This window comes from Cervus elaphus, chromosome 33, assembly GCF_910594005.1.
Source record: "Cervus elaphus chromosome 33, mCerEla1.1, whole genome shotgun sequence".
NCBI classification, from domain to species: domain Eukaryota; kingdom Metazoa; phylum Chordata; class Mammalia; order Artiodactyla; family Cervidae; genus Cervus; species Cervus elaphus.
This window is the reverse complement of record NC_057847.1, coordinates 7,368,304-7,396,148: the sequence shown is the minus strand read 5'-3', so window position 1 is coordinate 7,396,148 and position 27,845 is coordinate 7,368,304. Positions and strand designations below refer to the sequence as shown.

Sequence of the window (27,845 nt, the reverse complement as noted above, 5' to 3'; positions counted from 1 at the left end):
GCCTATGGGTTCACCCCAGCCCGGTCAGCACATCCTCTCCATTCTCGCCTTCAAATGGCACAAAGGGAACCAGCAGACTCCTCCTCCAGGGCACCCTGCAGTGCCTACTGGGGGTCTCTGAAGGCTGCTTGGGAGAGGCATCTGCTGTCCATATAGCGTATGGTCCATCTACATTATGCCTGTAACTGCATAGTGATACACTAACTCTAACTTACTGCTATGCGGGAAAATCACCATTTAATGAGACACGAAGACAAAGCACAAACCAGACGAACGGGACACAGCACTGATACGACCAGAGCAAGTGGTAGGATGCTGGAGGGGAGATGGATGTGTGAACGACAGCCTCCAGTGGGGGGGGATGGGCGGCTGCGGTCTGGATTGATAACGGCTAAACAGGCAACAGGATGAGTCAGGAAATCAAAATCAATGATGAAATCAGACACACCGTCAGAAAACTCCACAAGGAACAATATTCAGAACTGTTTTTTTACAAATACTTGGAAAGAAATCAAGCACGAAACCACAGAGAAATCGTCCAAGAATTTTAAATATCAACTACTTAGACACTGATACAAATTATAAAAGGAGTGTGTCAAAAGACCACAAAATTGACCAGTTACCACTTCACATGCATCTAAAATGACCCATAGTTAGTTTAATTCTATGCTAACAACACAACTCACAGGAAATGGCTGGTAACAGAAAAAAGGGATAATACAAGTGCAGTTTCAAGTAGAGTGTTGTACACGTGATTCACGGGGTAAACAGCAATGCACTCAGAAACCTAGGCTACACACGCAAGAAAGCCGGCACATGTGCCTTAGAGCCGCACGCTCTTTCTCCAGAAGCCCTAGGGCGTCATCCCGTGTGGAGACGCGGAAGAGTGAGGTAGCCCGACTTCTTCCCTGGGGCCCTGGGGCACCGGACCTTTAAATGGTTTCACGTGCACAGCTGGCCTGAGCATGCGGCCAGGCCCATAAGCAAGCGGACCAGGTTAGAGTCTTGGTCCTGTTGCCACCGCATTCCCTGCACCCTGCAGCCAGATGTCCCCGATGGAACATGTGCTGCCCGGCTTTCACTCGCCATGAGGGCAGCCTATGGTTACTTTCACGAGGCTGTCTGCTCCCTGACCACAGAAACTTCCCTGCCGCTGCCGTGCCCAGCACAGGCCAGGCCCACCGCTCCAGAGGCAGGCTCTGGCTGAGTTCACGATGGCTTGCTAATCCGGTGGTCCAAATATGAAGCCTAATTGGTCCCTGTGCCATTATGGAATGATTAAAGGCCAGGCAGTTTTGAACGTCTTAGACCTCTGAGCGGAGCAAATGTACCTGATTTTCCTCTGGGGAAAAACAGAAAAAACATAGGAAGAAAAATAGTGTGCTCGGGGAGGGATGCGGCAGGGAGGAGGCAGACACATACCGGAGTCAGGACGCCCAACCGGTCTCCCTCGCGCTCCAGGCTGTGCTGCCTCCCTCGGGGCGGGGAGTGCTCCCTGCTGGGCGGGCAGGAGCCAGCAAGTGAGGAGGCAGGACACAGGTTGAGGGAGCTCAGTGACTTAAAACGCCGAAGGCTGCCTAAGCGCGCCCCGCCCGCCCTGCTCTCAGGCTCCTCGGCCCGCTGCTTCGAAATCTTCTTCTCCTCTAAGATCCACCTAAAAGAGAGCAAAACTCGTCAGCTGCTTTTGTCAGCACAGGAACGTGTCTGGACAACAAATCTGGGCTGGCATTCTGCGTCACGATGAGCAAATTCTGGGAACATCTGCTCATTTCACATCTCGGCTAAAAGGTTCGACTTTCCCTCGTTTGAATATTCTCAAACTTGGAATAACTTAGCACTGAGTCTTACAAACTGGGCCCTGGTCATTCACGTTTGTTTTGACGTATTTACGCTAACATTCTGACGGGGCCTGGGTGGAGACTCTCTCCCTGTGAGGAGATACCTGAAGTTGACCACCTTCACCTTCCCTGCTTTCAGGGCAGAGGTGCACGTCAGTGCCTCAAGTCTTTGCCACTGGGAATCGGGAACTCTCTATAACCAACACAGCGATTCACGAACAAGCTGGAGATTCTAAACAAAAGTCCCCAGACCAGATGAAGTGCTGAGGGGATTTTTCTTTTTTTAAGGTTGTATGTGTAACAACACATCACTTGATGAAGTTCTCCACCAGGTTTATGTGAGTTTCTGGACTCATGTCAATGTGCCGCATTTACCTAAAATTCACGCTTAGTGTTCTTCTCCCCTAATGTGTAGTGGGTGATTTTAAATAGCAGTTTAAATACTCGATGATGCATATAAAATGATTTCCAAAATAAAATACAGGATTCTTGCAGATCATAACCTCTTCAGCTTCATTCTACCTATACGTCCTGAAAGTTTCTCACTTGTGATAGCAAGCTGATGGACAGAATATACCATTTATAACAAGTCAACTTATTGTCTAAGGAAAATTCACTTTACCTGACAACTTGCTGTAAAAATAAAATATTAATATGGAACTGTTCCGTAATTCCTGCGGGGACAGGGAAAGCCGATCGTTCTGAGGTCGTCTGAGCTGAAACAGGGCCCAGAAGCAGTCTGTCTCGGCATCAAAAGTGCAGGCGGCACCACCTGCGTTTGCTGGCTGTGCCGTTCACCCCTGCCTTCCCCCCGAGCCCCGCGTGCTCGGCACACAGGCACGGGCACCTTGACCTGGGCTGACGTGACGAGAACAATCTGAGCAGCAGCTCTGCCTGGTCCTGTGCACGGTCACCGGCCTGCCGCCACTCTGGACGTGGACCCGGGACAGGGGCGTAGCTGTGCGGGTGTGGCCAAAGCAGGCCTCAGGGCCCCCAGACACCCGGCAGCACCCAGACCCAAGGCCCCCTGAGCACCACGAGGCGGGCCATTGCGTTCTATCCCGTTCTGTAAACTGTTACAACTGCCAAGACGGTGTGGGAAGAAAACATCTTAAATATACTGATGAGATGAGAAAAACTCAAACACATCCTTGGACCCCTGTCTTACAACAAGCCAATCTTCACACTGCATATTAAAAAGGACAATGCAGATCTGAGTGGGAATTTGCCAACCCCCAAACCCCTGCTTTTCTGTTCCAGGTGGCTTTTCACCAGAACGTGGGAGTCTCCTAGGGACACGGGAGGGTGAACCCTCTAGAGGGCTGGAGGGCACACGGGCCGCAGAGGACACCGCCTCGGCACCTCAGCCACCTGGGGGCTCAGAGCTGGAGGGATCACCCCACAACGACACCCCACAGAGTGCTGACACCAGCTGTGGACAGAACGCCCTGCCTGACTGAGCTCTCTCATCAAGGGCGATCTCAGAACTGAAAATCCTCGAAGCAGGCCTGAAGTCAGTTTTCTCACTATGGAAAACTCAGACTTCACGTAGGAGAAGACAGCTCCTCAGAGATGCCCAGGTTCTAGGGAGCTGAATTCGGGCGCACCCACCGGATGTCTTCGTTAATGGCGTCCAGCAGCTCCTGAATCATCACAGGCAGAGTGTCTGCATCGGCCTGCCCGCTGGGCGGCTGATTGGCCGAGCTGAGGAGGGTGACCCCGTCGCCCTCGCCGTCAGACACATCCTCGTCACTCTCGAAGGCCTGGGCCACGGTGGCCACCACGCGGGCCTGCTGCGCGGACTCCCAGTCCTGTTCCCTCTCGCTCTGCACCTGGGAACAAGAGGACCATGGCTCGTCAGCGACATTCAGGACAGCTCACGTCTATCAGGAACCGAACACAATTTGATATGGAAGCCCCGACTTTGGATAAACGGCCATGCTTATGAGACACTGCCATCTCTTAAGCGAGCAGTACTGAAGAAATGGGCAGGAGGAGAATCCAGTTCCTAGATGGCCTGGTGACACTCAGGTCTCAGCGTGGACGGAAGGCAATCCTATGAGGTTATTCACAAGGGTGGGCTGATGGAGTCAGAGACAAAAACCCAAAATTAAAAACAGTCCATGCTTCCATCAGGCAGGCTGAAGGAAAATAAGAAGGAAAAAACATTTCAGCTCCCCAGTCGCTGGGTCCACCTCAGCGGTCATCACTTGTACTAGTTCCCCGAGGAGTGCGATCCTCACAGGTTCCCAGCCCTCCATGTTCCAGGCTGGTCTGAACACGCACAGACAGGAGCGAGCAGGGAAGCCAGGGGACTGGAGGGCCAGCCCCTGCAGCTGTCCTCTCGGGGCACAGGCACTCGGGCTGTTCTGGGGGATAGCCCCTCGCACCACAAGGGCGGCTCTGCCATCAGAGACGCACGGGAGAGTGCCTGCTGGGGCCCGTGCCGCCCTCCCGCTTTCACACCTCACACCCCTCTCTCGGCAAAGTTCCCCCCTGTCCGACTCTCAACCCAGGTCCTGCCTTCTCTCCCAGACATGACCTCAAAGCATCTGAGGGGCAGCCTCGAAGTGCTGACTGCCGGCTACCTAGCCCCCGTGGCCAGAGCCCTCGCCCCTGTCTTCCTCATGACTCCTCCCCAGGGCTGGGCCACCCCCTTCGCTGGCTGCAGGACCACCTCCCATCATCTCTACTCCATTCCAGCGAACCGACTGCCTATGGGTTCACCGTATCAGCCCGGTCAGCACATCCTCTCCGTTCTCTCGCCTTCAAATGGCACAAAGGGAACCAGCAGACTCCTCCTCCAGGGTACCCTGCAGTGCCCACTGGGGGTCTCTGAAGGCTGCTTGGGAGAGGCATCTGCTGTCCATATAGTGTATCATCCATCTACATTATGCCTGTAACTACATAGTGATACACTAACTCTAACTTACTGCTATGTGGGAAAATCACCATTTAATGAGACACGAAGACAAAGCGCAAACCAGACGAATGGGACACAGCACGGATATGACCAGAGCAAGGGGGAGGATGGGGGAGGGGAGATGGATGTGTGAACCAGAGCCTTCGGGGGGGAGGGCGGTGGGAGTCTGGGGTTTGCATTGATGATGGCTAAACAGACAACAGGATGAGTCAGGAAATCAAAACCAATGATGAAAGCAGACACACCTTCCGAAAACTCCACAAGGAAAAATATTCAGAACTGTTGTTTTTTTACAAATACTCAGAAAGAAATCAAGCATGAAACCACAGAGAAATGGTCCAAGAGTTTTAAATATCAACTACTTAGACAATGATACAAATTATAAAACAGTGTGTCAAAAGACCACAAAATGAAAAAAAAAACACCACAAAATGGACCAGTTACCATTTCACATGCATCTAAAATGACCCACAGTTAATTTAATTCTATGCTAACAACGCAGCTCACAGGAAATGGGTGGTAACAGAAAAAAGGGATAATGCAAGTGCAGTTTCAAGGCAGAGTGTTGTACACGTGATTCATGGGGTAAACAGCAATGCACTTAGAAACCTAGGCTACACAGGCAGGAAAGCTGGCACATGTGCCTTAGAGCCGCATACTCTGTCACCAGAAGCCCTAGGTGGTCATCCCGTGTTGAGACGCGGAAGAGTGAGGCAGCCTGACTTCTTCCCTGGGGCCCTGTGGCACCGGGCCTTTATCTGGTTTCACACCCACAGCTGGCCTGAGCTCGCGCCTAGGCCCATCAGCAAGCGGACCAGTTCAGAGTCTTGGTTTTGTTGCCACCGCATGCCCTGCACCCTGCAGCCACGCGTCCCCGATGGAAAATGTGCTGCCCGGCTTTCACTCGCCATGAGGGCGGCCTATGGTTACTTTCATGAGGCTGTCTGCTCCCTGACGACAGAAACATCCCTGCCACTGCCGAGCCCAGCACAGGCCAGGCCCACCACTCCAGAGGTAGGCTCTGGTTGAGTTCATGATGGCTTGCTAAGCCGGTGGTCCATATATCAAGATTGATTCGTCCCTGTGCCATTATGGAATGATTAAAGACCAGGCAGTTTTAAAAGTCTTAGACCTCTGAGCGTAGCAAATGTACCTGATTTTCCTCTGGGGAGAAAGAGAAAAAACAAAGGAAGAAAAACAGTGTGCTCGGGGAGGGATGCGGCAGGGAGGAGGCAGACACTTACCGGAGTCATCACGCCCAGCCGATCTCCCTCGCGCGTCAGGCTTTGCCACCTCCCTCGGGGTGGGGAGCGCCCCCTGCTGGGCGGGCAGGAGCCGGCAAGTGAGGAGGCAGGACACAGGCTGAGGGAGCTCAGGGACTTAAATCGCCGAAGGCTGCCTAAGCGCGCCCCGCCCGCCCTGCTCTCAGTCTCCTCGGCCCGCTGCTCCGAAATCTTCTTCTCCTCTAAGATCCACCTAAAAGAGACCAAAGCTCGTCAGCTGCCTTTGTCAGCACAGGAACGTTTCTCGACAACAAATTTTGGCTGGCCTTCTGTGTCACGATGAGCAAATTCCGGGAACATCAACTCATTTCACATCTCGGCTAAAAGGTTCAACTTTCCCTCTTTTGAATATTCTCAAACTTGGAATAACTTCGCACTGAGACTTACAAACTGGCCCCTGGTCATTCACGTTTGATTTGACTTATTTACGCTAACATTCTGACGGGGCCTGGGTGGCAACTCTCTCCCTGTGAGGAGATACTTGAAGTTGACAACCTTCACCTTCCCTGCTCTCAGGGCAGAGGTGCACGTCACTGCCGCAATTATTTTCCCCTTGGAATCAGGAATTCTCTATAACCAACACAGCGATTCACGAACAAGCTGGAGTTTCTAAACAAAAGTCCCCAGACTAGATGAAGTGCGGAAGGGATTTTTCTTTTTTAATGGTTGTATATGTACAAACACATCACTTGATGAAGTTCTCCACCAGCTTTGTGCGAGTTTCTGGATTCATGTCAATGTGCCGCATTCACCTAGAATTCACGCTTACTGCTCTTCTCCCCTAATGTGTAGTGGATGATTTTATATAGCAGTTTAAATATTCGATGATGCATATAAAATGATTTCCAAAATAAACTACAGGATTCTTGCAGGTCATAACCTCTTCAGCTTCACTTCTACCTATACGTCCTGAAAGTTTTTCACTGGTGATAGAAAGCTGATGGACAGAATTTACCATTAATAAGAAGTCAACTTACTGCCTAAGGAAAATTCACTTTACCTGACAACTTGCTGTAAAAATAAAAATATTCATATGGAACCATCCCATATTTCCTGCGGGGACGGGGAAAGCCCATCTTTCTGAGCTCTTCTTTGCTCAAACAGGGCGCAGGAAGCAGTCTGTCTCGGCGTCAAAAGTGCAGGCGGCACCACCTGCGTTTGCTGGCTGTGCCGTTCACCCCTGCCTTCCCCCCGAGTCCCGCGTGCTCGGCACAGAGGCACGGGCACCTTAGCCTGGGCTGACGTGACAAGAAAAATCTGAGCAGCAGCTCTGCCTGGTCCTGCGTGGGGTCACCGGCCTGCGGCCTCTCTGGACACGGACTCAGGACAGGGGGGGTAGCTGTGTGGGTGTGGCCCAGGCAGGCCTCGGGGCCCCCGGACACCTGGCTGCACCCAGACCCAAGGCCCCTTGAGCACCACGAGGCGGGCCTTTGCGTTCTATCCCGTTTTGTAAACTGTTACAACTGCCAAGACGGTGTCGAAAGAAAATATCTTAAATATACTGATGAGATGAGAAAAACTCAAAACACATGTCCTTGGACCCCTGTCTTACAACAAGCCAATCTTCACACTGCATATTAAAAAGGACAATGCAGATCTGAGTGGGAATTTGCCAACCCCCAAACCCCTGCTTTTCTGTTCCAGGTGGCTTTTCACCAGAACGTGGGAGTCTCCTAGGGACACGGGAGGGTGAACCCTCTAGAGGGCTGGAGGGCACACGGGCCGCAGAGGACACCGCCTCGGCACCTCAGCCACCTGGGGGCTCAGAGCTGGAGGGATCACCCCACAACGACGCCCCACAGAGTGCTGACACCAGCTGTGGACAGAACGCCCTGCCTGACTGAGCTCTCTCATCAAGGGCGATCTCAGAACTGAAAATGCTCGAAGCAGGCCTGAAGTCAGTTTTCTCACTATGGAAAACTCAGACTTCACGTAGGAGAAGACAGCTCCTCAGAGAAGCCCAGGTTCTAGGGAGCTGAATTCGGGCACACCCACCGGATGTCTTCGTTAATGGCGTCCAGCAGCTCCTGAATCATCACAGGCAGAGTGTCGGCATCGGCCTGCACACTGGGCGGCAGCTGATCGGCCGAGCTGAGGAGGGTGACCCCGTCGCCCTCGCCGTCAGACACATCCTCGTCACTCTCGAAGGCCTGGGCAACGGTGTCCACCACGCGGGCCTGCTGCGCGGACTCCCAGTCCTGCTCCCTCTGGCTCTGCACCTGGGCACGAGAGGACCACGGCTCGTCAGCGACATTCAGGACAGCTCTCGTCTGTCAGGAACCGAGCACAATTTGACATGGAAGCCCCGACTTTGGATAAACGGCCATGCTTATGAGACACTGCCATCGCTTAAGCGAGCAGTACTGAAGAAACGGGCAGGAGGAGAATCCAGTTCCTAGATGGCCTGGTGACACTCAGGTCTCAGCATGGACAGAAGGCAATCCTATGAGGTTATTCACAAGGGTGGGCTGATGGAGTCAGAGACAAAAACCCAAAATTAAAAACATTCCATGCCTACATCAGGCAGGCTGAAGGAAAATAAGAAGGAAAAAACACTTCAGCTCCGCAGCCTCTGGGTCCACCTCAGCGGTCATCACTTGTACTAGTTCCCCGAGGAGTGCCGTCCTCACAGGTTCCCAGGCCTCCGTGCTCCAGGCTGGTCTGAACACGCACAGACAGGAGCGAGCAGGGCAGCCGGGGGACGGGAGGGCCAGCCCCCCGCGGCTCTCGTCTCGGGGCACAGGCACTCGGGCTGTTCTGGGGGATAGCCCCTCGCACCGCAAGGGCGGCTCTGCCATCAGAGATGCACGGGAGAGTGCCTGCTGGGCCCGTGCCGCCCTCCCACTCTCACACCTCACACCCCTCTCTCGGCAAAGTTCCCCCTTGTCCGACTCTCAACCCAGGTCCTGCCTTCTTTCCCAGAGATGACCTCAAAGCAACCGAGGGGCAGCCTCGAGGTGCTGACTGCCGGCTACCTGGTCCCCGTGGTCAGAGCCCTCGCCCCTGTCTTCCTCGCGACCCCTCCCCAGGGCTTGGCCACCCCCTTCGCTGGCTGCAGGACCACCTCCCATCATCCCTGCTCCGCTCCAGCGAACCAGCTGCCTATGGGTTCACCCCTATCAGCCCAGTCAGCACAGCCTCTGGGTTCTCTCGCCTTCAAATGGCACAAAGGGAGCCAGCAGAATCCTCCTCCAGGGCACCCTGCAGCGCCCACTGGGGGTCTCTGAAGGCTGCTTGGGAGAGGCATCTGCTGTCCATATAGTGTATCATCCATCTACATTATGCCTGTAACTGCATAGTGATACACTATCTCTAACTTACTGCTATGCGGGAAAATCACCATTTAATGAGACACGAAGACAAAGCACAAACCAGACGAACGGGACACAGCACTGATATGACCAGAGCAAGTGGTGTGATGCTGGAGGGGAGATGGATGTGTGAACTACAGCCTCCGGTGGGGGGGATGGGAGGCTGGAGTCTGGATTGATGACGGCTAAACAGGCAACAGGATGAGTCAGGAAATCAAAGCCAATGATGACGGCAGACACACCGTCAAAAAACTCCACAAGGAGAAGATATTCAGAACTGTTCTTTTACAAATACTTGGAAAGAAATCAAGCACGAAACCACAGAGAAATCGTCCAAGAATTTTACATATCAACTTCTTTGGCAATGATACAAGTTAGAAAAGCAGTGTGTCAAAAGACCACAAAATGGACCAGTTACCACTTCACAGGCATCGAAAATGACCCACAGTTAATTTAATTCTATGCTAACAACACAACTCACAGGAAATGGGTGATAACAGAAAAAAGGGATAATACAAGTGCAGTTTCAAGGCCGAGTGTTGTACACGTGATTCATGGGGTAAACAGCAGTGCACTCAGAAACCTAGGCTACACACGCAAGAAAGCCGGCACATGTGCTTTAGAGCAGCACACTCTGTCACCAGAAGCCTTAGGGCGTCAGCCCGTTCTGAGACTCTGAAGAGTGAGGCAGCCCGCCTTCTTCCCTGGGGCCCTGGGGCACCGGGCCTTTAACTGGTTTCATGCGCACAACTGGCCTGAGCATGCGGCCAGGCCCATCAGCAAGCGGACCAGATTAGATTCTTGGTTCTGTTGCCACCGCATACGTTGCACCCTGCAGCCAGGTGTCCCTGATGGAACATGTGCTGCCCAGTTTTCACTCGCCATGAGGGCGGCCTATGGTTACTTTCATGAGGCGGTCTGCTCCCTGACCACAGAAACTTCCCTGCCACTGCCGTGCCCAGCACAGGCCAGGCCCACCGATCCAGAGGCGGGCTCTGGCTGAGTTCATGATTGCGTGCTAAGCCGGTGGTCCAAATATCAAGATTGATTCGTCCCTGTGCCATTATGGAATGATTAAAGACCAGGCAGTTTTAAAAGTCTTAGACCTCTGAGCGTAGCAAATGTACCTGATTTTTTTCTGGGGAAAAACAGAAAAAACAAAGAAAGAAAAACAGTGTGCTCGGGGAGGGATGCGGCAGGGAGGAGGCAGACACATACCAGAGTCAGGACGCCCAGCCGGTCTCCCTGGAGCGCTGGGCTGTGCCGCCTCCCTCGGGGTGGGGAGCGCTCCCTGCTGGGCGGGCAGGAGCCGGCAAGTGAGGAGGCAGGACACAGGCTGAGGGAGCTCAGGGACTTAAAACGCCGAAGGCTGCCTAAGCGCGCCCCGCCCGCCCTGCTCTCAGGCTCCTCGGCCCGCTGCTTCGAAATCTTCTTCTCCTCCCGGATCCACCTAAAAGAGAGCAAAGCTCGTCAGCTGCCTTTGTCAGCACAGGATCGTGTCTGGACAACAAATTTGGGCTGGCATTCTGCGTCACGATGAGCAAATTCTGGGAACATCTGCTCATTTCTCATCTCGGCTAAAAGGTTCGACTTTCCCTCTTTTGAATATTCTCAAACTTGGAATAACTTCGCACTGAGACTTACAAACTGGCCCCTGGTCATTCACGTTTGATTTGACTTATTTACGCTAACATTCTGACGGGGCCAGGGTGGCGACTCTCTCCCTGTGAGGAGATACCTGAAGTTGACAACCTTCACCTTCCCTGCTCTCAGGGCAGAGGTGCACGTCAGTGCCTCAAGTCTTTTCCACTGGGAATCGGGAACTCTCTATAACCAACACAGTGATTCACGAACAAGCTGGAGTTTCTAAGCCAAAGTCCCCACATCAGATGAAGTGCTGAGGGGATTTTTCTTTTTTTAAGGTTGTATGTGTAACAACGCATCACTTGATGAAGTTCTCCACCAGCTTTGTGCGAGTTTCTGGATTCGTCAATGTGCCGCATTCACCTAGAATTCTCGCTTACTGCTCTTCTCCCCTAATGTGTAGTGGGTGATTTTAAATGGCAGTGTAAATACTCGATGATGCCTATAAAATGATTTCAAAATAAAATACAGGATTCTTGCAAGTCCTAACCTCTTCAGCTTCATTCTACCTATAAGTCCTGAAAGTTTCTCACTTGTGATAGCAAGCTGATGGACAGAATTTACCATTGATAAATCAAGTCAACTTACTGCCTAAGGAAAACTCACTTTACCTGACAACTTGTCGTAAAAATAAACATATTAATATGGAACCGTTCCATATTTCCTGCGGGGACGGGGAAAGCCCATCTTTGTGAGGTCATCTGAGCTGAAACAGGGCCCAGGAAGCAGTCTGTCTCGGCGTCAAAAGTGCAGGCGGCACCACCTGCGTTTGCTGGCTGTGCCGTTCACCCCTGCCTTCCCCCCGAGCCCCGCGTGCTCGGCACACAGGCATGGGCACCTCGGCCTGGGCTGACGTGACGAGAACAATCTGAGTAGCAGCTCTGCCTGGTCTTGTGCGGGGTCACTGGCCTGCGGCCACTCTAGACACGGACCCGGGTCAGGGGCGTAGCTGTGCAGGTGTGGCCCAGGCAGGCCTCGGGGCCCCCGGACACCCGGCTGCACCCAGACCCAAGGCCCGCTGCTCACCACGAGGTGGGCCTTTGTGTTCTATCCCGTTCTGTAAACTGTTACAACTGCCAAGACGATGTCGAAAGAAAACATCTTAAATATACTGACGACATGAGAAAAAAACTCAAACACATGGCTTTGGACCCCTGTCTTACAACAAGCCAATCTTCACACTGTATTAAGTTAAAAAGGACAATGCAGATCTGAGTGGGAATTTGCCAACCCCCAAACCCCTGCTTTTCTGTTCCAGGTGGCTTTGCACTAGAACGTGGGAATCTCCGATGGACCCGGGAGGGTGAACCCTATGGGCTGGAGGGCACACGGGCCACAGAGGACACCGCCTCGGCACCTCACCCACCTGGGGGCTCAGAGCTGGGGGGGAAACCCCACAACGCCCCCCCCCCCACAGATGGCTGACACCAGCTGTGGACAGAATGCCATGCTTGAGTGAGCTCTCTCATCAAGGGCGATCTCAGAACTGAGAATCCTCGAAGCAGGCCTGAAGTCAGTTCTCTCACTATGGAACACTCAGACATCTCGTAGGAGAAGACAGCTCCTCAGAGAAGTCCAGGTTCTGGGGAGCTGAGTTCGGGCTCACCCACCAGATGTCCTTGTTGATGGCGTCCAGCTGCTCCTGAATCATCACAGGCAGAGTGTCGGCATCGGCCTGCACAATGGGCGGCAGCTGACCGGCCGAGCTGAGGAGGGTGACCCCGTCGCCCTCGCTGTCAGACACATCCTCGTCACTCTCAAAGGCCTGGGCCACGGTGGCCACCGCCCGGGCCTGCTGCGCGGACTCCCAGTCCTGCTCCCTCTGGCTCTGCACCTGGGAACAAGAGGACCACGGCTCGTCAGCGACATTCAGGACAGCTCTCGTCTGTCAGGAACCGAGCACAATTTGACATGGAAGCCCTGACTTTGGATAAATGGCCATGCTTATGAGACACTGCCATCTCTTAAGCGAGCAGTACTGAAGAAACGGGCAGGAGGAGAATCCAGTTCCTAGATGGCCTGGTGACACTTAGGTCTCAGCGTGGACGGAAGGCAATCCTATGAGGTTATTCACAAGGGTGGGCTGATGGAGTCAGAGACAAAAACCCAAGATTAAAAACATACATCCATGCCTCCATCAGGCAGGCTGAAGGAAAAAAAGGAAAAAATCCTTCAGCTCCGCAGCCGCTGGGTCCACCTCAGCGGTCATCACTTGTACTAGTTCCCCGAGGAGTGCAGACCTCACAGGTTCCCAGGCCTCCGTGTTCCAGGCTGGTCTGAACACGCACAGACAGGAGCGAGCAGGGCAGCCAGGGGACTGGAGGGCCAGCCCCCTGCGGCTCTCGTCTCGGGGCACAGGCACTCGGGCTGTTCTGGGGGATAGCCCCTTGCACCACAATGGCGGCTCTGCCATCAGAGACGCACGGGAGAGTGCCTGCTGGGGCCCGTGCCGCCCTCCCGCTCTCACACCTCACACCCTGTTCTCTGCAAGTCTCCCCCCTGTCCGACTCTCAACCCAGGTCCTGCCTTCTCTCCCAGACATGACTTCAAAGCATCCGAGGGGCAGCCTCGAGGTGCTGGCTGCCGGCTGCCTGGCCGCGTGGTCACAGCCTACGCCCCCTGTCTTCATCACGACCCCTCCCCAGGGCCTGACCTCCTCCTTCGCGGGCTGCAGGACCACCTGCCATCCTCCCGGTTCCGCTCCAGCAAACCGGCTGCCTATGGGTTCACCCCCATCAGCCCGGTCAGCACATCCTCTCGCTACTCTCTGCTTCAGATGGCACAACGGGAGCCAGCAGACTCCCCCTCAGGGCACCCTGCAGCGCCAACTCAGGGTCTCTGAAGGCTCCCTGGGAGCGGCCTCTGCTTTCCCCCTCCCGCCTGGTCTCCAGCACTCTGCAAGCAGGCGCTGTGTCCCGCCCTGCTGGGCAGCTCCCGGGGGCTGGAGGAACCCATGTCACCAAGCCTCCTCTCCTCCTTGCCCACCCCGCCGCCCTCCTACATGTCTCTCCCTGGCTCCAGGTCCCACCCTCCCTGGGGTTATTCCTCAGGCCCTTGCGCCCCATTTCAAAGATAAATAACATCTGATGTCCAACACTACAGCCTTCATACTTTTTGAAAATGAAAGTACACAAATGACGAACCCTTGACTGAAATTACACGAGGACTGTCCAAACTCACCTGTTTGTGTGCGGTCCTTAATTCCTCTTCTAAGGAACTACACCTTTCGAGAGCATGTTGCAGTTGCTCTCTCAACTGAAATAAAAGGGGCCGAATCACTGTGTGTTGATGTGTGTACATACGTTAGTGCACTTCTTATTCTACCCTCACCTGATTCCATGGCTACTGTAACAGAATACCTTTAATGTCTCTCATTGACCTTAAGGTGAAGAAAATCTGCTTACTAACAGCTTTAAATTCTCAGTTTCAGAGGAAAAAACTGTTATCCTAAAAGAACTGTATTACCCAGTTTTTAATTGCAAATTGATATACAGAATAAAAAATACCTTGAGGCATTTATGCCAACTAATACTTTTTAACTGGGCGCTTCCCAGGTGTCTCAGTGGTAAAGAATCTGCCTGCCAATGTGAGAGGGCAGGTTCGATCCCTGGGTCGGGAAGATCCCCTGGACTAGGAGATGGCCACCCACTCCAGTATTCTTGCCTGGGAAGCCCCATGAAGAGAGGAGCGTGGTGGGCTACGGTCCACAGGGTCGCAAAGACTCGGACATGTCTGAGTATGTACTCAGGCAACGCTTTTTAACCATATAAAACTCTGAGTTCTTACAGAAAAACCTGTATTTACAAGAATTCAAGAAGCTCAAAAGTCAACTAGTTCCATAAATACACGCATCGTCCACCTAACCAGGCAGCAAATGTACAAATCCAGGACGGCCGCGTGCCTGGTACCTTCTCGTCCAGGGCCTTGTGGTGCTCAAAGAGCAATCTCAGCGCCCTGAGCAGCTCCACCTCGCTGGTCATGCTGGCTGGGGACTGCGCCTGCTGCGGGCCCGCCGTCATCCCGAGGGACGGCACATACTGGGAAACCAGGATCTCCAGGTGTTCCAGCAGCAGCTGCAAGGCAGGGCCAAAGGAGCACCTTCAACCTCACACTTGAATTCAGGGCCGAGAACGCCTCTCAGCTTCACGCTAAGGCCAAAACCATGCTAAGGCACGTCGGAATCCCGCCAGTTCAGTCTGAAGTTAGAGTGGACTTCCCCAGTGTCCCAGGAGTTAACACTCCACACTTCTGCAGGGCTCATGGGTTTTAATCCCTGGTCGGGGAACTAAGATCCCACACAAACTGCAGCATGGACAAAAATGGAAGCTAAGAGAACTCTCCCCTCAAATGTACTAAAATTACATTAGCTCTCATCATAAATTTGAAGCAAGGTATGAGAACCCCAAACTGATCCACCTCGGTCTGCTCAGTGGGAAGATGTGAAAAATGACTTGAAAACCAGACAGACTTTAAAGACAGCAACACGGAGCCCAGCGGTGACCCCCGCGGGGCACAGGTCAACACGTGAGACTCCGCCTACTGACCCTGGTGTTGTTCCTTTCGGCTTTCAGCTCCGCGATTTCCGCTTCTCTTGTAAGAAGCTGCTCCCTGCATGCCTTTAGTTGTTGAGATGTGGCCAACTCCTAGAAAACAGGTAAATGAGGAAGTAACTAAATGCAAACACAAATGTTAAAGAGAGCGAGACTCTGCAGACTGACACTGTCCGTTCTCTCCAGGATCCACTCAAAGGATCTCCCTGCCCCTCCGGAGAAGAGGGGGCCCGCTGACCCCAAGACCACACAGACCCCTACAACTCAGACTGGCCTGCAGCCTCCACCTCGACCTGGCAGGCACGCGGCAGGGGAGAACCCGGAATCCAAGCCAGCCTTCTCAAGACCCAGGGAAGTCTGAGAAACTTTCCTAAACATACACCTAACAACAAAGTGGATAAAGAGATTCTTAAACGACACACAGACAAGTGACCTAGAGCCCCTGGGGAGAGTGAAGAAGAGAGGTAAGGTCTACAAGGCCACCAGGCTTTGGAGTGTTCCTCTGGGAAAGAGGCTGATGGCACCCCAAGGCCGTCTGTTAGCCTGACTCCACTGAAGTCACCCAGTCATTCCATGAACTGCTTAAAATGGTAAATTCATGTTAAATGTATTTTATCACAATATGTATGTACGCGGGGCCATCCACGTGGTGAACTTGCTCAAACCGAACCACACGGACTCTTTCATTCTTCTATTGTTCTTTGCACAAATACAAAAATCCTGGGCCACGTATCCCGTACTACATACTAAGTATTCGGCACCTAGAGCACTGCCCAACACTTTTTAAGAGGCATGCAGTAGACATGTGAAGCTATAAGGGTGTATGTTATACACATGAGCACTAGGTACCCGTCACGAGAACACTGGACGCACTGGTCTGTGCTTTGTAAGATGGGACACGTTAAGGGACTTAGCCTTTCTGCTTCAAGGACCGACTCTCTAGCTCTATCCACATGCCTCAGAGACTCCTCCAGCCAGGGGATCCCTTGTTTGGAAGAAGAGAGACCTTAAGGGGCTTAGCCTTTCTGCTCCAAGGACTGACTCTATGGCTCAGCCCACGTGCCCCAGTGACTCCTCCAGCCACTGTTTCCCTTCCTGTGGGGCCCCCGCCCATCGTCCATGCACCACCTGCACAGCCTCTTACAAGGTCAACCTGCTGGGGTCGATCCTGCCCAGGAGGCCAGAACGCCCTGGCCGGCAGGGCCCACAACCATGCGAACACAGTGAAACACAAACCCAACGCTTCACCAGGTGAGGGCCAACCCGACGGGCCCTGCCCCTGGCTGTTCTCACCTCCGGGCACTCTGCTTCCAGGACTTGGGATGAGGCCAACTTATTTCTTTTCTTGGCCTTTTTCTTGGGGTGGCAGCATGGGAAAAGCGCCCATAGGCTGGCCCTTCTGCGACCCATCCTCGCGGATGGGGGCAGCCCCCCACTCGGGGGCACCTGCTGTTTCTCAGGCAGATACCTCAGCACCTATCTCACACTATGACCACCGCTCTCACGCACACACCGCTCTCACAGACACCGCTCTCACACACACCGCTCTCTCACACACCGCTCTCACACACTGCTCTCACACACTGCTCCCACACTGTGACCACCAGCTCCGCTGTCTCAAGAAGAAATGGCACGAAGGCTCTGCCTCCAGCACATCTCCCAGGAGCCCAGAACATGGAACCCACTCTGTCACAAGGGGCTCCATGGTAACAGGGGGGCTGGGCTCAGGCCCACCATCAAGGGTGCAGAGAGCGGGGAGGGGCTGCCAAAAAGATGGCAGGTGTGTGTTGGGTGCGGGAGAAGGAAGGCCGTGCCCACAGCTCAGGCCCACCGTCAAACGTGACCCTGCAAGGTCACTGGGTCACAGTCAAACTAAACAGTATAAACTGCTTTAGAAACCACCACCGCTAGGGATGAGCACGTCTTCTAAGTGGGCTTCTGCTTCCTCCACCCCTGAAACAAGCCTGCAGTGAGGCTACTGAAAGGGCACCCCTGAACTCTAGGGTGTGCCCAGAACCCACCCGGCTGAGGAGGACTCACCACGCTGGCTGCCCCTCACTCTCACCCTGAGCTTGGTCCTCCCTGACTGGCTCCCTCACTCGAGCTCAGCAAGGGCTTGATCAACCTCACTCCAGGTGCTTACAGTGAACCCACAGTGGGGACAGGGGTTCATTCAACCTGCTGCGAGCTCGCCCTCTTAACTTCGACCCTGGGCCGCCAGAAGACTTGGCCCCATGGGGGCTGCATGGTGGAGGTTCAGAGGTGGCCCTGCCTCCAGCCGTGACAGCCAGCGCCTCCCAGATCCCGCCAGGGGCTGCCCTGCCCTCCCTCCTCGCCAGAGTCTCCCACCCCCTCTCCTGGCCCCACTCCCAGCCTCGCGGCTCTCCACGCACCAGGGCATAGCCCACACTGCTCCTGGCTCAGCCCAGACCTCGGCGTTCACTTGAGGACTCAGTCCCCGGGGTGCTTGGGGTCCTATGTCCACCCGTCTCAGCAATGACAGACTCTGGGGAGACAGAGTACAGATTGGGGTCCCGCCCTCAGTGCACCCTGAACACGTTCTCTTTTCTTCGCTTTATCTACTGGAGTTCTCTGAGACGTCTTTTGAAAACCTCAACTGTGGCTTTCAAAAAGACTGTAAAATCACTGTGCTCAACTTGAAGAATAAAATCTTCATTTTCAACCTAAAGTGAAACTGGAGGGAAGATTAAAAGCAGTCACTTTTCTTTTTTTTTTTTAATCGACGAAAGAGCATTTATTTACCTATTTATATATCTGCCTTGGTCCAAAAAATACTAAAGGTGGTAAAAGCAGTCACTTTTCAAACTGAAAAAGAAAACCCACATGTGACCCCATCACAGAACACAGGTCACGCAGCCCCGCCCTCCTCAGCTTCTCGTCCACCACCAGCATCCTGTCATCGCAAGGCCTGCCCTGGGCTGGCAGGCGCAGGGGAAGCGGGCACACCGGCTCCTCCGTCCCCAGGCTGCGTGGGCCGCTTGCTCCACCTTCTTCCCAAATTCAAGTGGCACTGAAAGAGCATGGGCAAGCTGGGGATTCTGATCCGAAACACAACCGTGGGTACTAAGCAAGGACCCCTGCCTCTTGTTTTCCCGGGATCAAATAAAGATGATCAGTATAATTACTGTGATGCTTACATGTGGCCTCAGATGAGAGAAGACACCCAGGGCTTCCCCACTTCCAGTTACAGACGCAAGCAGCTTGTAGGTCAGCCTACCCAGAGCTAGAAAAGCTAAATACATTTTAAAAGAGGTCCTCAGGCAGCCACAATCCAAGATTTCAAGCACCAGGGAAGCCCAGTGAGGGAGCTGGAGACTGAGAGGGCCGCTCCTTCCCCCGGGGCATCTGAACAAAGCTGACTCTGCGAACGAAAGGCAGGGGAAAGTCCAGCAGAGGGGACTGGCTAACACAGCTCTGGACGGTTCCTCGGGCTGGGAAGACAAACATATGAGCACAGGCCTGACAAGTCAGTCCGGATGGTAGAGACCAATCTCCCCAAGAAAAGTTGGGCACAGAAAACGTACCCAACACTCTGCCCAAACTGGCTGAGCGCTGAGTATCAATCACCTCGTGGTCTTCAGGAGGCGGACGGTGGGATTCAGGACCTGCCGAGAAGGAGGGGCCCTGGGAGGGCCCCCAGGCTTCCAGACGGAGACGCTGGAGGGCTCCTCCCTGGGGTCGGGTGGGGGGAGGCGGGGAAGGTGGGTGAAGGCTGCTGAGACTCAGCTTACAAGGACCCCCCAGCCTCAAGTCACTCAGGCCCTGAGTGAACAGAGAGCTCTGTCCCCACTAGAGGTCTACGTCAGAGGAAAGTCTGGAGAAGACAGCATCACTCAGGACCTCTAGGGTTTTCCAAACATAGTGTCCAACATGCAACCAACAAAGCAAAAAAGGGTGTAACAACAAACAGGACCAAGAGAAAAAGAACTGAAACACATCCAGAGGTAGCAGATGTCTATCAGAATATCAGAGGTATGCTAGAGGTATCAGATGCAAACGTCACCAGTTCAAAAAATATACTTGACCAAAGGAGAAATTTCTGAGAATCAAAACCAATGCTACAACGTTAAAATAACAGGGACTGAATTTAAGAACTCAGTCTCTGGGCTTAACATCAAACTGGACGTAGCTGAAGAGAGGATCAGTGAACTGAAGGATGGATCAGTTAAAAATATATATATAAAAGGGAAAAAAGTATAGAAAGAGCCCGTTGTGAAACTATGTTGTTAAAAGCTATAAATGGGTCCCCTTATGAGGGCGAAAAGACAGAAAGGGGAATAAGAAATGCCTCCAGGGGTTGGAACTAAAGAGCCTCTTGATGAAAGTGGAAGAGGAGAGTGAAAAAGCTGGCATAAAACTCAGCATTCAAAAAATGAAGATCATGGCATCCGGCTCCATCGCTTCATGGCAAATAAATGGGGAAACAATGGAAACAGTGACAGACTTTATTTTCTTGGGCTCCAAACTTACTGCAGATGGTGAAATTAAAGGACACTTGCTCCTTGGAAGGAAAGCTATGACGAACCTAGGCAGCATGTTAAAAAACAGAGACATTACTTTGCCGACAAAGGTTCATTTAGTCAAAGCTATGTTTTTTCCAGTAGTCATGCATGGATGTGAGAATTGGCCCATGAAGACAGCTGAATGCCGAAGAATCAATGCTTCTGGACTGTGATGTTGGAGAAGACTCTTGAGAGCCCCGTGGACTGCAAGGAGATCCAACCAGTCCATCCTAAAGCAAATCAGTCCTCAATATTCACTGGAAAGACTGATGCTGAAGCTCCAATACTTTGGCCACCTGATGCGAAAAACTGACTCACTGGAAAAGAACCTGATGCTGGAATAGACTTAAGGTGGGAGGAGAAGGGGACAACAGAAGACCAGGCAGTTGGATGGCATCACCGACTCGATGGACATGAGCTTGAGCAGGCTCCGGGGGCTGGTGATGGACAGAGAAGCCTGGCGTGCTGCAGTCCATGGGGTCGCAACGGGTCAGACGCTGAGTGACGGAACTGACTGGCACGGACGGGGGCAAGAGTTGGCTCAAGAATCAGACTATTGACTCAAAAGTGAAAACCACACATTGGTTTCAGCAGCTCTGCGGGTGCCTGAGGCGAGAAGAAAATGTTCCAGCGCTCAGAGGAAAAAAGGTGTGGCTTTTAATGGCACAGCAACGCCGAGAGCTGACTTTTCAAGAACAACGAAGTCAGGAGATCATTGACGGGCGCCTGTAAAATGCTGAAAACAAACACCACCAACCTGGAGTTCTACACCCAACAAAAACACGCTTCCAAAGGGAAAGAAAATAAAGACTTTTAGGGCAAATGGAAATGAGACAACTCATCACCCACAGACATCAACTAAAAAGATATTAAGGCCGTGCTTTGGGAAAAAGAAAAGTAGTCTCTGACTGAAATATAAAAAACAAGTAAAGACCAACCATGAGGTAACTGTGACAGTACACATTAACTCTACAATCATGACAACACCAAAAATATATCTACAGTTTTAAAGGATAACAGTGACAAGGAGGAAACAGCCATGTCAGGGAGGCAGTAACAGCACTAAATTAGACTTAAATGTAAACCACACGCCGTATCTGCGCACGCTCACCCAACCACCTGGCAGAGGAGGAAGAACTAGAAAAGCACCTCATCCTTCTAACAGAAGGCCCGAGACAAGGACACAGAAGAGGCGGGACAGACAGAAAACAAACAGCAACACGCTGTCTGCACACGGGAACATCAAACTGTAAACAGAGCAAAGGTTCTCACGGAAAGATAAAAAGTGTCAAACTGATTAACGTCAAAACTCTACACTATGGGAACATCAAGCTGTAAACAGAGCAAAGGTTCTCACGGAAAGATAAAAAGTGTCAAACTGATTAACATCAAAACTCTACACTATTCACAGGGGTGCATGTGAAGATGGAAGACCACAGACAGGTGATACGGAAAGATAGGCAGGCAAACAAGGACAGAAAACTGATGTGGCAATATCACTGTCAAACAGTGCCTAGAGTAAGAAGCATTCCTAGCGATAAAAGGAAGCATCTCATACTGATACAAGTTCCGTCTACCAAAAAGATGAGGATTCTAAATTTGAATGTACCTAATAACATAACCTCAAAATATCAATACATAAAAACTGACAGAAACAGAAAAGGAGTACCAGGTTCACAATCGCAATGGCAAACGTTAAAGACACATCTCTCATGGAACTGGGCTCCCTGGTGCGTGGTCACCTGCAGCCATGAAGGACCTGAAGTGCGGCCGGCGCTGCGCTGAGGCGTGCTGCACACGTGAGACACGCACTGGAGTTTAAAGACGCAGCGTGAAGAAGAGAACAGAAACTGATTCATTGGGTTCCATCATGCTGATCTCACACAGAAAGGGTACTGCTTTGGGTGTGTTAAAATAAAACGTATTACAGATGATTTCACCTACTTCTGCTTTACTCAACGTGGCTACCGAAATCTGAATTATATGATTGACAAACCTGATCTAAGTGATACGCACGGAACACTGCATTCCCCCTGATACGCATGATTTTCAGGGACCCAAGGAACATATAACAAAAGGAATATATATTGGGCCACTAGGAAAGCTCGAATTATTTCAAAGGACTGAAATAATGCAGGGTATGCTTAGGGATTGCAATGGGCTGACGGTCTATGTGCCCTCAAACTTCACCCCGCCCGTGGAGATGATACTCGGAGGCAGGGACTCTGGGAGGGGTCAGGTCAGGAGGGAATGGGCTCCCGTGATGCGAGAACAGGGAGAAGCAGCAGGCAGTCTAGGAACCAGGAAACAGGCCTCACCAGACGTGGCACCTGCTGGTGATCTTGGGACTGCCCAGCCTCCAGTACTCTAAGAAACAACTTTCTCTTGTCTAGCAGCTAGTCTACAGTATTGGTAACAGTAGCCCAAAAAGCCTAAGACAGGGCTCTTCATGGAATTAAGCTAGGAATCAAAAAAGGGTCACTAGAAAAACCTTCCCAAACATTGGGAAGTTAAATGACATACTTCTTGAAGAACTTCATGAATAATAATTTTAAAAAACACAACGAAAACTAGAAATACTTTTCCATAAAAGATAATGAAAGTCTGGCTTATTCAAACTTGTGGGACCCAGCGAACTATGTTTACAGGGTAACTTAAAGCCTTAAACACATATCCTGGAAAAGAAGGAAGGCTAAAAATCAATTAAGCCCCTATCCCAAGAAACCAGAAAAGAAGCATAGCAAACGACACACAAGGCAGATGGAAGAAAAAGGAGCAGAAAATAAGGAAACAGTAAGCACATACAAATTTTTTTAAAAAACACTGCCAAAAGTTGGCTCTTTGAAAGGATTGATAAAAATGATAAACCCCTAGAGAAACTGATTAAGAAAAAGAGGCAGGGCACAAATCACCAATATCAAGGATTTTTAAAAGGGTAGACAACCCATCTTGCAGACAACAAAGATATTATGAACTTACTATTTAGGTCACTTACCAATTGCAGAGTCTGCTGGCCTCACTAAATTCTTAGCAGCGGGAAATGCTTTACCTAAATAGACCCAAGAAGACATACAAAATCAGAAATTTTTATTTGCATGAAAAAAATTAAATCTGAAGTGAAAAGCCTCCCCACAATGAAACCTAATTGTTTTGCCAATCAATTCTTCCAAAAAGCCAGGGAAGTAAACAGCAATCTCACAGGAACTCTTGGGGTAAACCAGGAACACTCTCCTCCTTGTCTCATAAGACTAGCATAACCTTGATACTAAAACCAACAAGGAAAAGAAGTACAAGAAGGTCAAATTGCTGACTCTGAGTAGAGATGCTGCTGCTGCTAAAGCTAAGTCACTTCAGTCGAGTCCGACTCTGTGTGACCCCATCCCTGGGATTCTCCAGGCAAGAACACTGAAGTGGGTTGCCATTTCCTTGGGGAACTTTCAAGACAAGACTCTTTAAACATGTCCAGAATTCACTTCATACCTTTGCCATTTCCTTCTCCAGTTTATAACAAGTACGCTTCCACAAAACCTAGTGAGGCCCAAAGGAAGACAGGTGGGGTGTATAAAAGCCTCAGCACTTAAGACTCAAGAGACATGAAAACTTTCTGGCCAAAGAAATGAATGTGTGATGGTGGAATTTGGAAGAGAGATATGAATAGCTTTCGGACTACACAATGGCCCCTGACACCTCAATGTGGGAGAGGCTCATGGCATAGACACTGAGCCTTTGGGTAGGAGTGAGATGGGGGCTGAAGACATTTTGTTGTTGTTCAGTCACTAAGTCATGTCCAGCTCTTTGAGACCCCATGGACTGCAACACGCCAGGCTTCCCTGTCCTTCACCATCTCCCAGAGCTTACTCAAAACTTATGTCCATGGACTCAGTGATGCCATCGAACCATCTCATCCTCTGGCGCCCCCATTTCCTTCTGCCTTCAATCTTTCCCAGCATCAGGGTCTTTTCCAATGCTCTTCACATCAGTTGGATAAAGTACGGGAGCTTCAGCTACAGCATCAGTCCTTCCAGTGAATATTCAGGGTTGATTTCCTTTAGGATTGACTGGTTTGATGTCCTTGCAGTCCAAGGGACTCTCAAGAGTCTTCTCCAACACCACAGCTCAAAAGCATCAATTCTTTGGCACTCAGCCCTCTCTACAGTCCAGTTCTCACGGTTCAGGGCAAAGAGTCGGACATGAGGGCCCAGCACCCAGATTCAAGTGCTGGCTCTGCCCCTGTCGGGCCCAGGGGCCTTGATCTCCTTGCCCCACCTCTCAGAGCCTCAGTTCCTTCCCTCGGTAAAGGGATCTGACCCATGTACCACAAGCAGGGGCAGGATGCCCACACAGGGTGAGGTGGGGATGGGGGTTTGCGTCCAGGCTGACAAGTCCCTGAGAACATCTGTGGCTGCATTATCCTTACATACGGAGCTGTTGAAATTAGACTTGAGGTGCCTCAAAGTCGAGAAACCCCACCCCAATGTCCAGGCTATGAGGAGGGACCCCTACCCCCAACTCCACCCTCATCACCACACTTAGCCAAGTCTGGGAACTGTCTGCGACACCAGCTCACGCCCACAAGGCCTCAGCTGGAAACTGCAAGAAACATGCCCCTCCCCCCGCCCCGTGTCCATGGCCTCCCTGCCCACCCCCGGCAGATGAAAGCCCCTCCATTCTACAGATGGAAAGACTGAGGCTGCTCAGCCCCCAGGACGTGGCCGGGCTGGGTCTGGACACACACACGTGGGCTCAGAGGGGCTGGGCGGGGTATGAGCCTCCCTGGGAGCTCAGGTGCCCTCACCGCCTGACCGAGCCTCCTGGGTTCTGGTGTGGAGGCGGCTCCCATCCTCCAGCAGGCAGCTCCTCGCTTGCTTTTCAGAAAACAACATCCACAAAGATGGGAAACAGATGCCGCCGTGGCCCACACCAGCTCCGGGGAGGAACGAGGAGAAACTACAGCCCGCCAGCCCTGGGGTGCGGTGGCGAGCCCTGAAAGGCAGCTCAAAAGCAAACTGACCTTGTAGGGTTCACGTGTCTGCGGCCTTCATAATTCTGCCAAAGCCGGAGTCAAGTTCAACATCAGGGCAGTGTGGGCCTCGGTCAACCCCAGTACTCAGACGGGATTTTCAGTGTGGCCTTCTTGGCAATGACCAGTGGGCATAAATTATGCTCTGGCTTTGAGGTTGGACTTGAAAAATGCTGATGGGTTTCAGTTACAAGGAAACATGTTGGCCCACAAGCTGCTCTTGTCTGTTTCCTGGGAACCCTGGCCGCTGACCCCAATGCCATTGGAGGGACAGAAGAGTTGGGGGTGGGCAGATGAGGCGCTCCTGCAGAAAGCAGGCCTGGGCCGCCTGCCTCCGGGACCTTTCCCCACCATTTCCATCCTGTCTGCTGCCCCAGGGGTCTCTGGCATGACACCGCTCCTGGACCCTCGTGTGTGATACTGACTTCTGGATCAAGGTGTCAGATCCTAATTTGACAAGCAGGGCCCCTCTTGTGGGTGGCTGGGCAAGCTATTTTTAAGCTGAGTTCCTCTGGGCCCACGCTTCCTGGGGGAGGTGGGGGGCAAGAGGGTCACCTGTGGTCACAGCCAGTCGGCCAGGCTCAGCCTCCACGCGTCCTATACACGAAGTTATGAACCCATTTCTTCCAGACCCAACACTCCCCCCTCTGCTGGGTTCAAGTGAAGTGTCACATCTCAGCCAGAAGGCAAATTCTGAGCTCTTCCTCTGGCAGAAACAACTTCACAAAATAAGCCAAGAAAGAGAGCTGGGAAAGCAAACCACACCAACGACCAGAAAAGCATTCCTCACGAGACAAAGCTAGAGAAAAACCCAACATCCTTGTGGCCCAAAAACCCTCTTGGAAATCAACGTTCAGTAAGGAAGAGACGAAACATGTCAAGTTCCAAGGACAGGCATTGCCCATGGCCAGTGTAGTTTCGAGACGGCTTGACCGCTCAGATGTAGGCACACACCAATGTCAACCCCACGTAGACAGCAGTGATGGCCATCATCATAGTAAGTGTTTAGTCTGGTGACAACCTGCCCCAGGCACCACATAAGGGGGCAGACCCGGTTCTCTTCCTCCGCCCCCACACCATTCACTCACAAAGGCAGCTCAGGTGCTATTGTGCCCTGCCTGCCTGTCTGGCTCATCCATGACCACCTCCAGAGAAGGACTCTGCCTTCTCTTCTCTGTGCACCATGAACCTGCATGCAGTGGGCCTGCAGAACCTCAGGAGACTCACCCCACCCCCACTATAGACAGAACCCTCCCCAGGGCTTAAAACCGCCGTGGAGCCACTTTGGCCCAAGCCCTGGTTACGGATCCCTGGAGCCTCCTACAGCTTCTACAGCGTGAATAATCAGGTCCTTTATACACAGATTCCTGTCTGTCAGATCTGAGCTTTGGATTCATTGTCAGCTCTGTCCCTTCCATGGCAGCCAGGTGGGCCGCGATGCAGACAAAGGAGCTCATGAGCTGAGTTTCAAGGGAGGCACTGAAAGGACAGCGATGGATGCAACCTGTTGCAAACTGAAGGAGGGTCCCTGCATGTCTCAGAAAAGGCCTCTGGTGTGCAGGTGTGGAGGAGGGCCCCCACGGTGCAAAGGAAAGAGAGGTACTCAGGGGCAAAGGCTCTTGGCCTCTCCTGTAGCAGCTCCAGTTGGAAGCTCGTGAACAGTGGACAGCCAATGTGGTCACCTGAGAGTGACTCTGAGTCCCTCACAAAGCAAGAGAAAGGGGGCAGGGTGTGGGAGTACCCAGAGGGTGTGGTGGGGTGGGTGAAGGGAGGTGTCCTTCTTCTCTTCAATGCAAATTGCTTTTGTGAGTCTCAGAGCTGCCAGAAGGCAGTTACCAAGTCAGGTCCCCACTGTATCCAGTGTGGGCTGGCTGCCTTAGCCCCTGTCACATGGACAAGCCACACCATATGGCTTCCCTGAGTTCTAACAACAGGATCTGGGGGTTTTGTGTAGGTACACACTTCCTTGCTGTAGCTGTGTTACCCCCGTCTTTGAGCCCCAGTTTTCTCCTCTAGAAAAAGGACATCCATTGTTACCTTAGCAGGTTGCTACCTTAATCCTGTGAAGACTAATTAGGGTAATTCTACAATTAATAGCTGGCCTTAAGAGATATTGGGCTTCCCCGACAGCTCAGCTGGTAAAGAATCCTCCTGCCATGCAGGAGACCCCGGTTTGCTTCCTGGGTCAGGAATGCTGATCCGCTACACAGGGACAGGCTACCCACTCCAGTACTCTTGGACTTCTCTTGTAGCTCAGCTGGGAAAGAACCTGCCTGCAATGCGGGACAATTCGGTTCAATCCCGAGACTGGGACGATCCCCTGGTGAAGGGAAAGGCTACCCACTCCAGTATTCTGGCCTGGAGAATTCCATGGACTGTATAGCCCATGGGGTCGCCAAGACTTGGACACGGCTGAGGGACTTCCACTTCACTTTCAAGGGATATGACCTGAATCCAGGTTAAACTGGAGCCTCCCAGTGTCATCCGGCATTTCTTCCCTGAGGCCGGCCAAAACCCACACAGGTGCATTTCCACAGGTCTCCGCTCAGCCAGCTGGACAGAAAACCCAGCGCGTTCAAACAAGTTGACAGACAAGCAGGAGAGGACTCACGGGCAGACGGCTTCCCTCCGGTCTCAGGCGGAGCTCCGGGACCACAGCAGGAACCAGGACTCTCAACCCCTGGGCTCAGCAGCGCCCTCCGTCTCAGGCCGGCGGCTCTGCCCCGACGGGCGCGGGAAGGCCACCAACCGCC

General features: G+C 52.3%; 1 protein-coding gene across 1 annotated transcript in view; it reads right to left on the bottom strand.

Annotated features, from left to right (window-relative positions):
* Window positions 1-23,121, bottom strand: part of LOC122688479 (liprin-alpha-1-like) — a 363,309-nt gene extending 340,188 nt beyond the window's left edge. Inside the window, exons 1-7 of the mRNA XM_043894495.1 lie at window positions 23,068-23,121; window positions 15,544-15,642; window positions 14,908-15,072; window positions 14,180-14,254; window positions 12,792-12,833; window positions 8,040-8,221; window positions 6,006-6,237 (exon numbers count right to left, since the gene is read on the bottom strand). Coding sequence (XP_043750430.1) covers window positions 6,006-6,237; window positions 8,040-8,221; window positions 12,792-12,833; window positions 14,180-14,254; window positions 14,908-15,018 — 642 coding nt within the window. The 5' untranslated portion in view covers window positions 15,019-15,072; window positions 15,544-15,642; window positions 23,068-23,121. The remainder of the gene's footprint in view (window positions 1-6,005; window positions 6,238-8,039; window positions 8,222-12,791; window positions 12,834-14,179; window positions 14,255-14,907; window positions 15,073-15,543; window positions 15,643-23,067) is intronic.
* Between the last annotated feature and the right edge of the window lie 4,724 nt (window positions 23,122-27,845).